The 12,050-nt window shown below is 40.8% G+C and overlaps 1 protein-coding gene across 2 annotated transcripts; it reads right to left on the bottom strand.

Moving 5' to 3' along the window:
• Positions 1 to 2,404: 2,404 nt before the first annotated feature.
• On the bottom strand, positions 2,405 to 8,243 carry eif3k (eukaryotic translation initiation factor 3, subunit K). 2 transcript variants are annotated; one of them, XM_087851312.1, is made up of 8 exons: positions 8,051 to 8,243; positions 6,350 to 6,448; positions 5,824 to 5,944; positions 5,249 to 5,326; positions 4,496 to 4,562; positions 4,226 to 4,303; positions 2,936 to 3,061; positions 2,405 to 2,556 (listed from the first exon to the last, which is right to left on the bottom strand). In XM_087851312.1, the coding sequence occupies exons 1-8, from the start codon at positions 8,110 to 8,112 to the stop codon at positions 2,525 to 2,527; spliced, it is 663 nt and encodes a 220-aa protein (XP_087707438.1). In that variant the 5' UTR covers positions 8,113 to 8,243; the 3' UTR covers positions 2,405 to 2,524. The 2 variants fall into 2 exon arrangements, with proteins under 2 accessions (XP_087707438.1, XP_087707439.1); XM_087851313.1 differs by having other exon boundaries at positions 5,249 to 5,323.
• Between the last annotated feature and the right edge of the window lie 3,807 nt (positions 8,244 to 12,050).

The following is a 12,050-nucleotide window of genomic DNA, read 5'->3' as shown; positions in this document are numbered from 1 at the left end:
TAAGCCACGCCCCCTGATAAATCCGCCCAGGTAGATGCTCACCTGGGCGGGAAAAACAGTCCCGGAGGGTATTTATTGCGTTGCGTGAGTTAGTCCCGGTGTTGTGCCAAAAAGTGATTGCCTGCCAAAAACTGATTTCCAATGTTTCCGTGTATTTTTTATGTGTAATATCTTTATGTAAGTTGGTAAATAGACTTCGGTGAACAGCGTTTACAAAGGGATTATATATAGAATTAAAAGATTATCTGTTTTTTCAAGTATCTTTACAGCTCTGTGTTATTGTACTTACATTATAACCAATCCGGTCCTTTATCCTCGTTTAAAATATTTTTACAGAACTATTGTCATATTTGCTGCCATTTCTGCTGTCCTCTTGGCCAGCTTACTCTGACAAAATACATTTTTAATGTTAATGAGATTTTTTTAACTGCATAAATAAAGGTTATATAAAAGTCACTGCCAAAAACTGATTGCGGCTTCTACCTTGTTACACGAATGTTGTTTGTGGCTCAATATGACTTTATGTCATCCATGAGGGATGCATTTAACATATGTTTCACATATTATAGCCCAACAAGTTACTTATAGCAGTTTAAATACGAGTAATCACTTTTTGGCAGACAATCACTTTTTGGCACAACACCGGAAAAACCCGCTGAAGGTTTCCAGGATGTCCTCAGTGGAGAGGTCACAGGAGCATTACCAATACACACGCGTGTGAAAACTAGTGTCCAATTCCAGTAACTGTTACAAATCTTACAAGTTTTGCCAGACTGTGAAGTTAAAACTCAAGTGCCTTACACCTTATCTACCAGCAGGGGGCGCCTCCTGAAGGTGGGAACAGAAGCCTAGACTGTTTAGATATCTGCAGAAAATGTGAAATTGTGCTCACTTAACCTTTGACCTTAGTTAACGCTTTCCAGATATCTTTATGGGCCAGCCGAGGCTGCTGAGTGACCCCTCATCTGGGACTCTCCTCAGCTCTTTCTGGGACAGCAGCTGCCCCTCTGTTGGTCTTCCTTGGTCTCTTGTGTTCTGGGGGCCTCTGGATGTCTGGAGTCTTGATCTCCTCCATACCTGCTTCATGCCCTGGAGGACGGGGCTGTGCCCCCCCACACCCTCTAACAGATCATTACATGAAGGAACCTTTTAAAAACAAGCGCGTCCATGCTCACAGGTGTACACACGGGTGCTCACACACACAAACTACACCCTTTTTGGCTCCTACCTCAAAGCACACTGTGCTGTCGATCTTACGTGCTGCACAATAATGTTTAACCCTTAGTATTTACTGTGATATTCCCATATATCATTGTGATGTTGTTTATCCCTTGTTAAATGCTTGTTTTTCTTTCTCAACAGGTGATTGATAGATGTATTTTTGTCTGCTTATTTTGTTGGTTTTTGGTTTTTGCCCTTTATCCCCATCCCTCTTCTCCACTGTTTTCCCCCCTCTTTCTTTCTCCCTTTTCTTTTCCTCATTCAAGTCTGTCAAGTGAAAATAAAAAATAAAATAAACAATAAAAGGTGAATCAAATAGACCAATACGGCAAGGCTGGGATGGTCCATTTGGTAAAGTAAATCCGTTGGGCATCTTTCTTCACCTTTAGACAATAATTCTGATGGCAAAAGAACCAAACGGGACAGGCAAAAAAAATAAAAATAATAATAATTATTAACTGACACAGACTCTTATTTTGTAAATGACTTCTCACACCATGTTAAAGACTATTATTAAAGTTACTCACAATACTTGAAATGTGTGAAATTATTCCTATTTATTCCATTTATCCCTTTTGTACACTCTGTATTTATATGTGTATATATGATATATGTCTGCTCACATTCTGTAACTTCTGTCGGTGCTGTGCTATTGGAAACCGAATTTCCTGGGGGAACCCACCCGAGGGATTAATAAAGTTTCATCTAATCTAATCTAAAATGGTGACATTAATAAAACCCCACTTGAGGCTTTATAACGGGAACTTTACAAACCAGCAGGTGACTCTGACATATTTTACAGACGGTAACGTTATCAGTGGTCCTTGATGCACTTTAACTTTAGACTAACAAACCACTGCAAACATATTTTATCTTGTTTTAATCATAAAATCTAAAACATTTCTCACCCATGAATTTGAGATTTTAGTAGTGATGAGGAAACCTCTGTGTAGAACACAAAGCCGCTGAGCGGGTGAACAATAAGTACCCAACTTCCTCTTACACCATCACACACTCAACACGCAGAAAAACCTAAAATTACAACACCTTCACCACAGGATGACTAAGTAGCAGCTTTAAGCCTCCTTAAGGCTTCCCAACAGCTCTCAGTCAACGCCCTGATACTGTTTAGGAGAACAGATCAAAAATCAATCAATCAATCAAGACGCAAACACAGACAGGCTGGAAATGATAAATTACTTTTATTGAGAAAACTTGTGATTATGAAAACTAATGACCTGTCTGACTCCATCATAACTGCTGTGTGTGGTTGTTTGTGTGTGAGCATATTTATGCGTTTCCATCACTGAGATGTGGCCATGATGCTAGATACACCTGTACAAGGAAAACAAAGGGAGAGCGGGGAAAAGAGAAGGAAATGAGGTATGAATATGAAATCTCTGACTTCACTTCCAGTCACAGTGACACAAGTAAAACACAAAAGACCTGCAAGGACCCGGGTTTGTCGGGCCTACGAGGGGGTGGTGGGTGCATTGTCTCACATGAGTCTTACTTAACACAATAAACAAATGGATTTTATGCTGATACTAATAAGATCCCTCTTTAAAAAAAACAAAAATTTTTTAATTACAACCCCGGCGATTTCGCTTTTGTAAAACAACACAAGTAGTTAGAACAATGCGGCGTTCGAGTGGTTTGACTCTCGGTGGGTTTTTTTGATTAGCTGTGACTGTGACGCAGCGGCAACACTCACTCTCAAAGTCGATCTTCTCCACGATGTTCTTGGGCTTGACGCTCTCCTCCTGGTTGTAGATGAAGATTTGTCCGTCCTCGTTCTCCGTCCAGCCGTACTTGTTCATCCACACCTTCACCTGCGTGTCTGCACACACAGAAAACAGAGGTTCACACAGATTTACCACCAACATGGAGTCCAATTGTCCGCTTTACTTTAAAGACGGCTGATTTATATTGAGCTGTGCCCATTAGAAACTAGCTGCTGATTTAACCCTTTAAGACCGACCATAGAACCAAGTCTGCCAGAGCTTATATTATATGTTTACATGCTGTGGAGCCATTTTTGGGAGCATTTCAAGTTGCTATACATCAATACAACCATTATAGCCTAAATTTTAATAATATGTCTGCATTAAGTGCATAGTAATTACATAAATTGCAAAAAAGTGCAATAAACTACAAAAAAATTGAAAATCGTTTTTGTTTTTTAACATATATTTCTAGTTAGAGAAATTTAAGAGGCTTATCCCTCAAAACTGTAAATACAAAAAAGTTGCACAAACTAGTTTCCCACCACAGGAAATTTATTTTGAGTGTCTTCATAGTTTTATTTTTGAAATACACCAATTTTTATACACTGCAGGAAAAACGAAAATAAATATTATAGTGAAAAATTTGCAAAAAAGCAGCATATGCATCAAAATAAACTATTTCCAGCAGTGCAATATGAGTCCTAAGCATCCCAGAAACCACACAGAAAGTCATAAAGTCAAAGATAACTTTTAAAAACACCAGTATAGGCTCATGAGGCCCTGATGGTAAAAAACTACATTTCCGCGAAAATGATGTCACTTCCGGTTTCGGGCAGGTCATGGCGGACATGCGATAGTTCGCGCTGACGTCTATTCCAACGTAGGAAGTGTTATGAACAGCTGATCGGATCGGCAAAGCGTGTTTCTGGAATATTATGTTTTTGTTGCTGCAAGCGCTTTTTATGCAGTTTTTGCAAAGCTATATGTGGAAGGAAACTGTGACCGAGGACAAGCTGATGGCATAAGATGTAAGTACAACTCCTCCGGTTTCATATGCAAAATAAATTATTGCGCTAGCTTACGTGGTTGCAGAGCTACCGGGATTTAAAAGTAGTTACTCAAAACGGAGCGTGCCCGCTCCGACCGGTTTTAAAGGGTTAACAGATGCGCGTCGTTACGTGTCACACAGTCAAAACAACTTATAGTCTTTAAATATCAAAGGTTGATTGCACTGAGCCGTCTGCCAGGTTTTTACACGTGTGTGTCAAAGGTCTTACCCAGCGGGTCTCCGAGCATCTCGGCCAGTAAGCGGCGATCGATGGTCTGGTAGGTGATGCCCACAACATGGCAGATAACTAAACAGAAAACATTCGAGTTTGTATCATGTTCAAACAGTTTCGTGTGGTTTATTCTCAGAATTTGCATCACTGCACCGTGTGGGCGTGTCTGTCCTGGACATTTTCCACAGGTTGTTCAATTAAACCAGCTGTTTGTGTTCAGTGTAGTGGCATGCTGCCCAACGTGCTGAGTCAGAGGACGATACTCACACTTGCGCACAGAGTCCTCAAAACCAGTAATGCCATCGATGAGCTCTCTGTTCTCCTCTAGACTCGTCTGTCCAGGACGGGACAGAGAGGAGAGGAAACAAACATCAGCACGAGAAAACCAGAAAAATCGCAACACAGAAATCAGGAATGTCCTGAAAGGCAATTAGGATTAAAATGATAATAAAAATTGTTTTAAATGTGCTTCAAAAGCATTTTGACAAATAGAAGCAGAATACTTCATTCAAAGAGCAAGTCGGGCCCAAAACAAACTATTTAAGAAAGATTAGGACACAATTCATTCAGTTCACACTAAAACGAAGGGAACAGCAGCAGGCGAGGTTTGAGGGAAAGATGAGCACTGATGACTCGGGCAGGTCGGAGCTCCGTTTTGGTGATTAATGTCAATTTTAAGTAGAAGCAGGAGGACGGGACACAAGTTTTGATGTGTGGCTCAAACTGTCCACATTTTTCATTCCATTTTTTTAAAACTCTATGTCAACCAATCAACGCACGCTAGCGTCTGGACCAACCACTTTGACTTGCCCTTTGAACTCTGCTGCTCCTGCTGGGAAAGGAGAAGCTGAATTCTACGAGCTACTTTGTTGCTTGAGAAAAAAGGCCATACTAATAGTTTCTGGAAACCACGTGTCCTCAGCACAGCCCTTCAGCTGATGGCCCTGTTGAGGTTTTATTGTGTTTCTCTTACATGGATGCAGAGATTTCTGTGCATGTGGTTTAGTGTGAGTTTCGTACCCAGAAGCTCTGGAAGTGGCACGTCTCCAGCAGGTTCCCCAGATAGAGGATCTGTCTGATGGGCCGCTCCTCCTGCTGCGACACAGTAGTCAAGGAAATGCCCCCCTGACCCCAACACAGAGCCTTCTTTGCATCCTAAAATAAATAATAACTCATAGTGCTTTTAATCTTTTTGGCACAGATATTTTTTTCTTCCAGTAATTTATAACAACAAACATTTAACACCTACAGAAAATTCTGATTTTCAGATTTCAGACAACATATTAATACTATTTCAACTTCGTCTAGAATGGGGGGAAATAATTATTTTAGCTGGTTAGCTCAATTCACTGAGGATTACATTGGAGGTGGACCTCCATTAGGCACAATGGAGACATTTCTACTGCAGCAGAGTAAAAGGATTAATATTCATAAAGATGTCTGTCCAAAGTGGGACAGAAGCATGAACTTCTAATCAACTTCTTAAAGTTTCCATAACTCCAGTCTGCACACATACACACACACACATTCAGAGAACCTGTCACATATAAATCTCCCAGAATGCAGCGCTCAGAGAGAAAGCACCAAAAGGATACGTGTGTCTGGTCGATCATGCACTTGCAGAGTGTGAAGTCGGTGTGTGGCAGGTTGGTCAGCGCCTTCAGCAGAATCTGTGAGGTCACTTGAGTCTGGAAGTATGCTGGATTAAACTGGTACCTGCACAAATGTCAAGATTAGAGTCATCACCACTCAAACATCAAGGTATCCAACAGGTAAATCAAATAAAGACCATTCTGGTATATTCCTAAGAGCTCTGTCTCCAAATTATTTAGAGTCGGTAATATTTTTAGCAGTGTGTAAAAGTCGCTTTCTTCGCTATCGAAGGCAAGTCTGCTGCTTCCTGGAGCCGACATCCAGCAGTAGAGGCAGGCTGGCAGAGACTGAGCTGCCTTTGTTTTATGATCAGAATCACGCCATAGTCAGGGCGTGAGTCCCCTATTGGATAAAACTTCCACCTATTTTTTTTTCTATCATTAAATTTTTTCCCTTTATTTATATTTTTAAAAAAATCCAGTGTCTTAAAGTTGAATAGCTGCTGTTTGGGTAACTTATGTAACTTACAGCTTGAGCACAGCAAGGTTTGCTTCCAGGTCGTAGGCATTTTCTCTCGCTTGCGTCTCCACGTAGCGCTCCAGCGTTGCAAGGTTTTCTGGGTTGTACCTGTGAGGGGAGATGAGATTATTATGCATAAATAAAAGCAAATGTTTCAGTGCTTTTTTTTTCATTTATGTGCTTATAAGCTTAAAATATGTTTGTCGAGAGTTGCACTACATCTTCAGGATAACCCTGATTCTACATTGGGTTCCCACGCTGTGGAAGAGGTCATGCCATCCCAGTGGCCCTGATATTGTGTATTATGAATACTCTGGAGATATTAATCCTAGACCAGCCCCGGCACGTGATCAGCCCACTGATGGATCCCTCTGCAGTTTATCTACCAGCCCAGATGAGGACGCCAGTTTCTACCTGCTCAACCAGGTCTACAAAGCTAGCGAGCATTGTGAGAGTTTTTTTTTAAACTTTTTCAGTGCCTTCAAAACCATCAAACCAACCGTATTTTATATCAAACTAACTGGGCTCAGCTGCATGCTTCCCTGGATAGTTGAAACCACAGAGTGTGTGTCTGCAGCACTGTATGCCAGACAGCGTGGCTAGCGAAATTTAGACACTACTGGACAAATATTCGCAGGTCCTCCGTTCAAACTGGAAAGCAACAGGAGCACATTTAGCAAATGATAATCCAGCACAGAACACCATGAGAAATCATTCCCACCTGTGGCCAACAAACTTTACAACTCCTCCTTATGACATCTGAGCTTTCTTAAATCACCATATCCTATTTGCACCTTAATTTTTTCCTTGTTTTTTTTAAATATAGCGTTTACAATTTCCTGTCTTTCACATTTATATCTTAACTGAGCCTCTATAACAGGGGTCCCCAATCCCAGTCCACGAGGGCCGGTGTCCCTGCAGGTTTTAGATGTGTCCTTGATCCATCACAGCTGATTTAAATGGATAAATGACCTCCTCAACATGTTTTGAAGTTCTCCAGAGGCCTGGTAATTAACTAATCATGTGATTCAGGTGTGTTGACCCAGGGTGAGATCTAAAACCTGCAGGGACACCGGGCCCCGTGTTATAGAGAAGGGATTGGGGACCCCTGCTCTATAACAAAGCAATTTTCTTGGGTTAGTAAGGTATTATGATTACAAATTAGTGATCATTTCAAATCAGAGACGGTTGAATGGTCCACCAGTTGAGCCTCAGGTGACAACAGCTGCGTAAATGGTTAATTTTCTGTGTGAAAGCAGAAAATGAACCCTTGGCTGATGAAAACAATCCTATCCATGCAGTAAATGACTTCCTTTGTGAAATATCTTTGATCACCGCTTTTAACCTGAATGAACCGTTAATGTCCATCTAATGAAAATCAGTACACAACAATAGACCACAGAAGCCAGGGTTTCTCACTTTATGACCAATACAAATTGTCTACAGTTCAATGGAGCAAACCCGGCTAATGCTAGCAGCTGTATAAATCCAACACGAACATTAAACATATTTTATCCAATATTTGTTAACTCTGACTTATTATTTCATTAATACAATGTTGGTGTAATTAACCAACAATAAAACTCGTTTAATGAGGCATCAAGCTTCCCTGTATGGGCTAGCCACCACTGACTCACTGCACCAAACGTTAGCTTGCGATATTAGCAACCAGGCTAAGCTGTTAGCTCGGTCCGCTGTTGTTCTTTGTACCTGTCGATTCCTCTGAGAAGCTTCCCCACGTTCGCCCTCATCTGCTCGATAGACGACGCCATTTGGTCCAAACTTTTACTTGATTTTTTTAAGCTAAAAACACGAATTAACGCCGCACGTGGGCCGCAAAGTGAAAAGGCACCGGGGCGGAGGGAGAAAAAGGTCGGACCGGAAGTGTTGATGGACCGGTACGCTAACCGTAATGCCGGAGCAAAGCCCTGTGGAAAGTCGTTCCGTGAACTTTGTCCGTCATAATTTTAATAAACGTTTCAAAAAAATATGTTTAGTCCGATCGTTGTTTTAGCAAAAGTAAAGCTAGTATCGGCACTCAGCAGGCACCTCATCCAGGCGTTTTAAACATTATCTAAATAAATAAATAAATAAATAAATAAATAAATAACACATTAAAAAAATAATTACATCAATAAAAAACTTGTTTGAAACTGAAACTACTACATGAACTGCGTGGTTCTTCTACTTTCGACTTTAATTTTCCGCATGTACTTTTACGTAACAAGTACAGTTAGGAAAACGTACTGCTCTCTACAGGGTCCGCTGCAGCAGATCTGCTGCCTTCTTAGGATCCTTCCTCTTTTCCTCTTGCCTGGCAGCTCCATCTTCAACATCTTTTGCCTAGTATATCTATTCTTCCTTCCCTACACAAGTCTAAATCTTCTCAGCCTTGCCTCTCTCAGAATCAGAATCCGAATCAGAATACTTTATTAATCCCTAAAGAAATTATGTGGTTACAGATGTCCCTCTGATTTAATTATCTTTCTGTCTATCTTCAGCTCGACCTCCTGTTTCTTTTTCATTTCCACTGTCTCCAAACTATACATACTTTGGTGTCTGAGGAGGATGTGCAGAAGTGCTTCAGACAGGGGAACGCACTGGTCCTGACGGGATTGTCGGTCGTGTCCTCAAGTTATGCGTGGCTCAGCTGGCTGGAGTGTTCACAAATATCTACCGCTCCCTCTCTCTGTCTGTGATCCCAGCCTGCTTCAAAATGGCCACCATCGTCCCTGTACCCATGCTTTGAGAGGCTGGTCAGGAACTTCATCTGCTCTGCACTACCCAAATCACTGGACCAGTTTGCATACCACCACAACAGGTCCACTGATGACGCCGTAGCCCTGACACTAAGTACTGCCCTCTTGCACCTGGAGAGGAGAGACACATTTGTGAGAATGTTGTTTGTAGATTACAGCTCAGCGTTCGATACCATTCTTTCCTCAATAGAAACTGCAGGATCTAGGACTGAGCAGCTCTCTCTGCAGCTGGATCCTTAACTTCCTGTCTGACAGACACCAAGTAGTCAGACTTGGCAGCATTACCTCATCACCTGTCATAATGAACGCTGGTGCTCCACTGGGGTGTGTACTGAACCCTCTCCTGTACTCACTCTACACCTACAACTGCATGGCCACTAGCAACTCCAACGTCATTGCAAAGTAATTGAAAAGTGAGCCCCAGCATCCTCAAAACCTTCTACTGTTGATACATCACTTCTTGATATGGCAACAGCACTACCTACAACCTCAAAGCTCTCCACAGAGTGGTGCGGTGTCCTGAAAGGATAATTGGAGGTGAGCTTCCCTCCCTCTAGGACATAGGTGTCAAACTCTGGCCCACGGGCCAAATTTGGCCCGCAGCCTAATTACATTTGGCCCGCGAAGCCATACCAAATTACTATCAGAGCTGGCCTACTGGTATTATACAGCTAATATATATATTGTTTAGTATTAAGCTTTGCTTGTTCCATATTCAGTTTTTCAGCAAAACTTGTTTGAGTCCATAAGAAAAGATTCATTCTTATATCTAGAGGAAGATTTTTTTTTCAATAAATATTAACGTTAGCCCGCGACTTTGTTCCAGTTTTGAATTTTGGCCCACTGTGTATTTGAGTTTGACACCTCTGCTCTAGGACATCTATAAGAAGCAGTGCCTGACCAAAGCAGGGAGGATCATCAAGGACTCCAGTCACTCCAGCCATAAACTGTTCAAACTACTTCCATCAGGCAGGAGGTTCTGCAGTATCCGGTCACGAACTGGCAGACTGAGAGACAGCTTTTTCCATCAGGCCACCAGACTGCTGAACACTGACCACTAACACTTCATAGACACTTCACTTTCACTTATCGAAACTTTGACACTTATGAACTCCATATTGCAAAATATTCATCTGCTGACTTCTGCATATGTTATACATATGTATATACACGTGTATATATATGTATGTACATATATTTATGTTTCTCATATTTATTATTCGTAGATTTTGTTCTTTATATTTCCTGGATTGTGCACACCACTGTTGCTTGTGAAGCTGCACACAAGAATTTCACTCACATGTGCTGAACCAGTGTACCAGCACATACGATGTGACAATAAAATTGATTTGATACATCTGTGATGGCATCAGCCACACAGATGTAAATTAGTCCATTTTTTACTTTATTCGTTTGCTTTGCAGTTTTCTTCATTAATCATTTGGTTAAACCCAACACTGATATTGTGAGGCGCGCACATAGTAACATTGTGTGGTTTTTCTAAAATGTTTTGTTATATTAATTATGTTTCTCTTTCTTTGAGTTACCTGGTTTGGGCGGTGGCTATTTCCTGTCTGGGCAAAAGGCGTGGCTGAGGACTCTGGGAACAAAATGCCTGCTCAGCAGGACCAACCATGGGCTTACCAGGAGCAGGGGTGTTTTAGGTTTAGTTAGGCTATTCTGTGCTTAGTTAATATTAGTGTGTTTTTGTTTCCCCCCCCCTATTGTGTGTAAATGGTTTGGCCAAATCATTATAAAAGCTACCCTCATGTGTCTTTGTAATTAGGTCAGTTTGTGAGTTAAGTTGTGTCTCACTTTGTTTTGTTTAAGTTTTTGGAAATTCCTTTTTGTAGAGTTATATTTAGTCGACCTCTTTTATGGGCCTGCTAAGTATGTTTTTGAATTTTGTTAATTTTGGACTTTTTGAGGGTTAAAATAAAGAAAACCCTTTTTGAAGACACTTTTTTGCCTGTGTCCTCTTTGCTTTGGCTGCTTGGTCCCTTATAACATCCACCCACCCACTCCACCCTGTCTGCACTCTCTTCACTGTCTGTTGCCCAGGTATTTAGACTGTTCCTGCTCCTTGAATCTTCACCTTCACACCTGCCTCCCTCACATTCAAACACATGTAATCTGTCTTTCTTCTACTGATTTCCATTCCTCTTTATGTCCAGAGCATACTTCCACATCTTCAGACTGTCTTTCACTTGCTCCCTACTCTCACTACAGACTTTAGCCAGAATTCCACCACTTTAAAATTCAGCACACGTGTTGCTTGTTAGAACACCTTTAGTGATTTTTTAACATCTTTGAACTAATTTCACCTAAACAGTCTGATGCTACCATCAGAACTATTCATGCTCTGTGTCAGCTGAATACACAACTTTATCTGAGTGTTTTGGGCCTGAATAAAATACCTTAATTCAAGGCGGGGAGCAGGAGTGTTATGGCTAATGAAACAAAGCTTTTAGGTCAACTCTTTTTTTAGGTCAACTCTTTTGGATAAAAATCGTCCAGGTTTCTTTAACTAAGTTTTCTCTTAATCCATCAAAAATAATGGCAAAGTCTCTCAGTAGTGACTAAACCTCTTTAGTCGTAGACATGTAACCTAAGATTTAAAATTATTTAGAATTTCCGACATAATGATCGAACAAATTGAGAACAGCAGAGCATTATTTGAGAAGAGGCATTAAGCATCCATATGCAGTCTTATCGTTTGCTTTGTATTTTAGATAAACTGTAAACATATAAGCAATAATAGCTGTTAGTATATACTAACAGCTATATACTAACTGTTAGTATATACTAACAGCTATATACTAACAGTTAGTATATACTAATAGCTGTTAGTATATACTAACAGCTATATACTAACAGCTGTTAGTATATACTAACAGCTATATACTAACTGTAAGTATATTAATAGCTGTTAGTATATACTAACAGCTATT

This window comes from Neolamprologus brichardi, chromosome 14, assembly GCF_056152115.1.
Source record: "Neolamprologus brichardi isolate AB-2024 chromosome 14, ASM5615211v1, whole genome shotgun sequence".
Lineage (NCBI taxonomy): Eukaryota > Metazoa > Chordata > Actinopteri > Cichliformes > Cichlidae > Neolamprologus > Neolamprologus brichardi.
Note: the sequence above shows the minus strand (reverse complement) of the source record. Positions and strands in the feature narration are given on the sequence as shown.

What these genes read in the sequence shown, in the direction of transcription:
- eif3k (XM_087851312.1), bottom strand. Translation starts at nt 8,112, where the DNA reads ATGGCGTCGTCTATCGAGCAGATGAGGGCGAACGTGGGGAAGCTTCTC. An exon ending in AACCTTGCTGTGCTCAAGCT is followed by an intron (nt 5,945 to 6,349) that starts GTAAGTTACATA and finishes ACATTTGTGCAG; the next exon opens with GTACCAGTTTAATCCAGCAT. An exon ending in TGAGGACTCTGTGCGCAAGT is followed by an intron (nt 4,304 to 4,495) that starts GTGAGTATCGTC and finishes TTTTCTGTTTAG; the next exon opens with TTATCTGCCATGTTGTGGGC.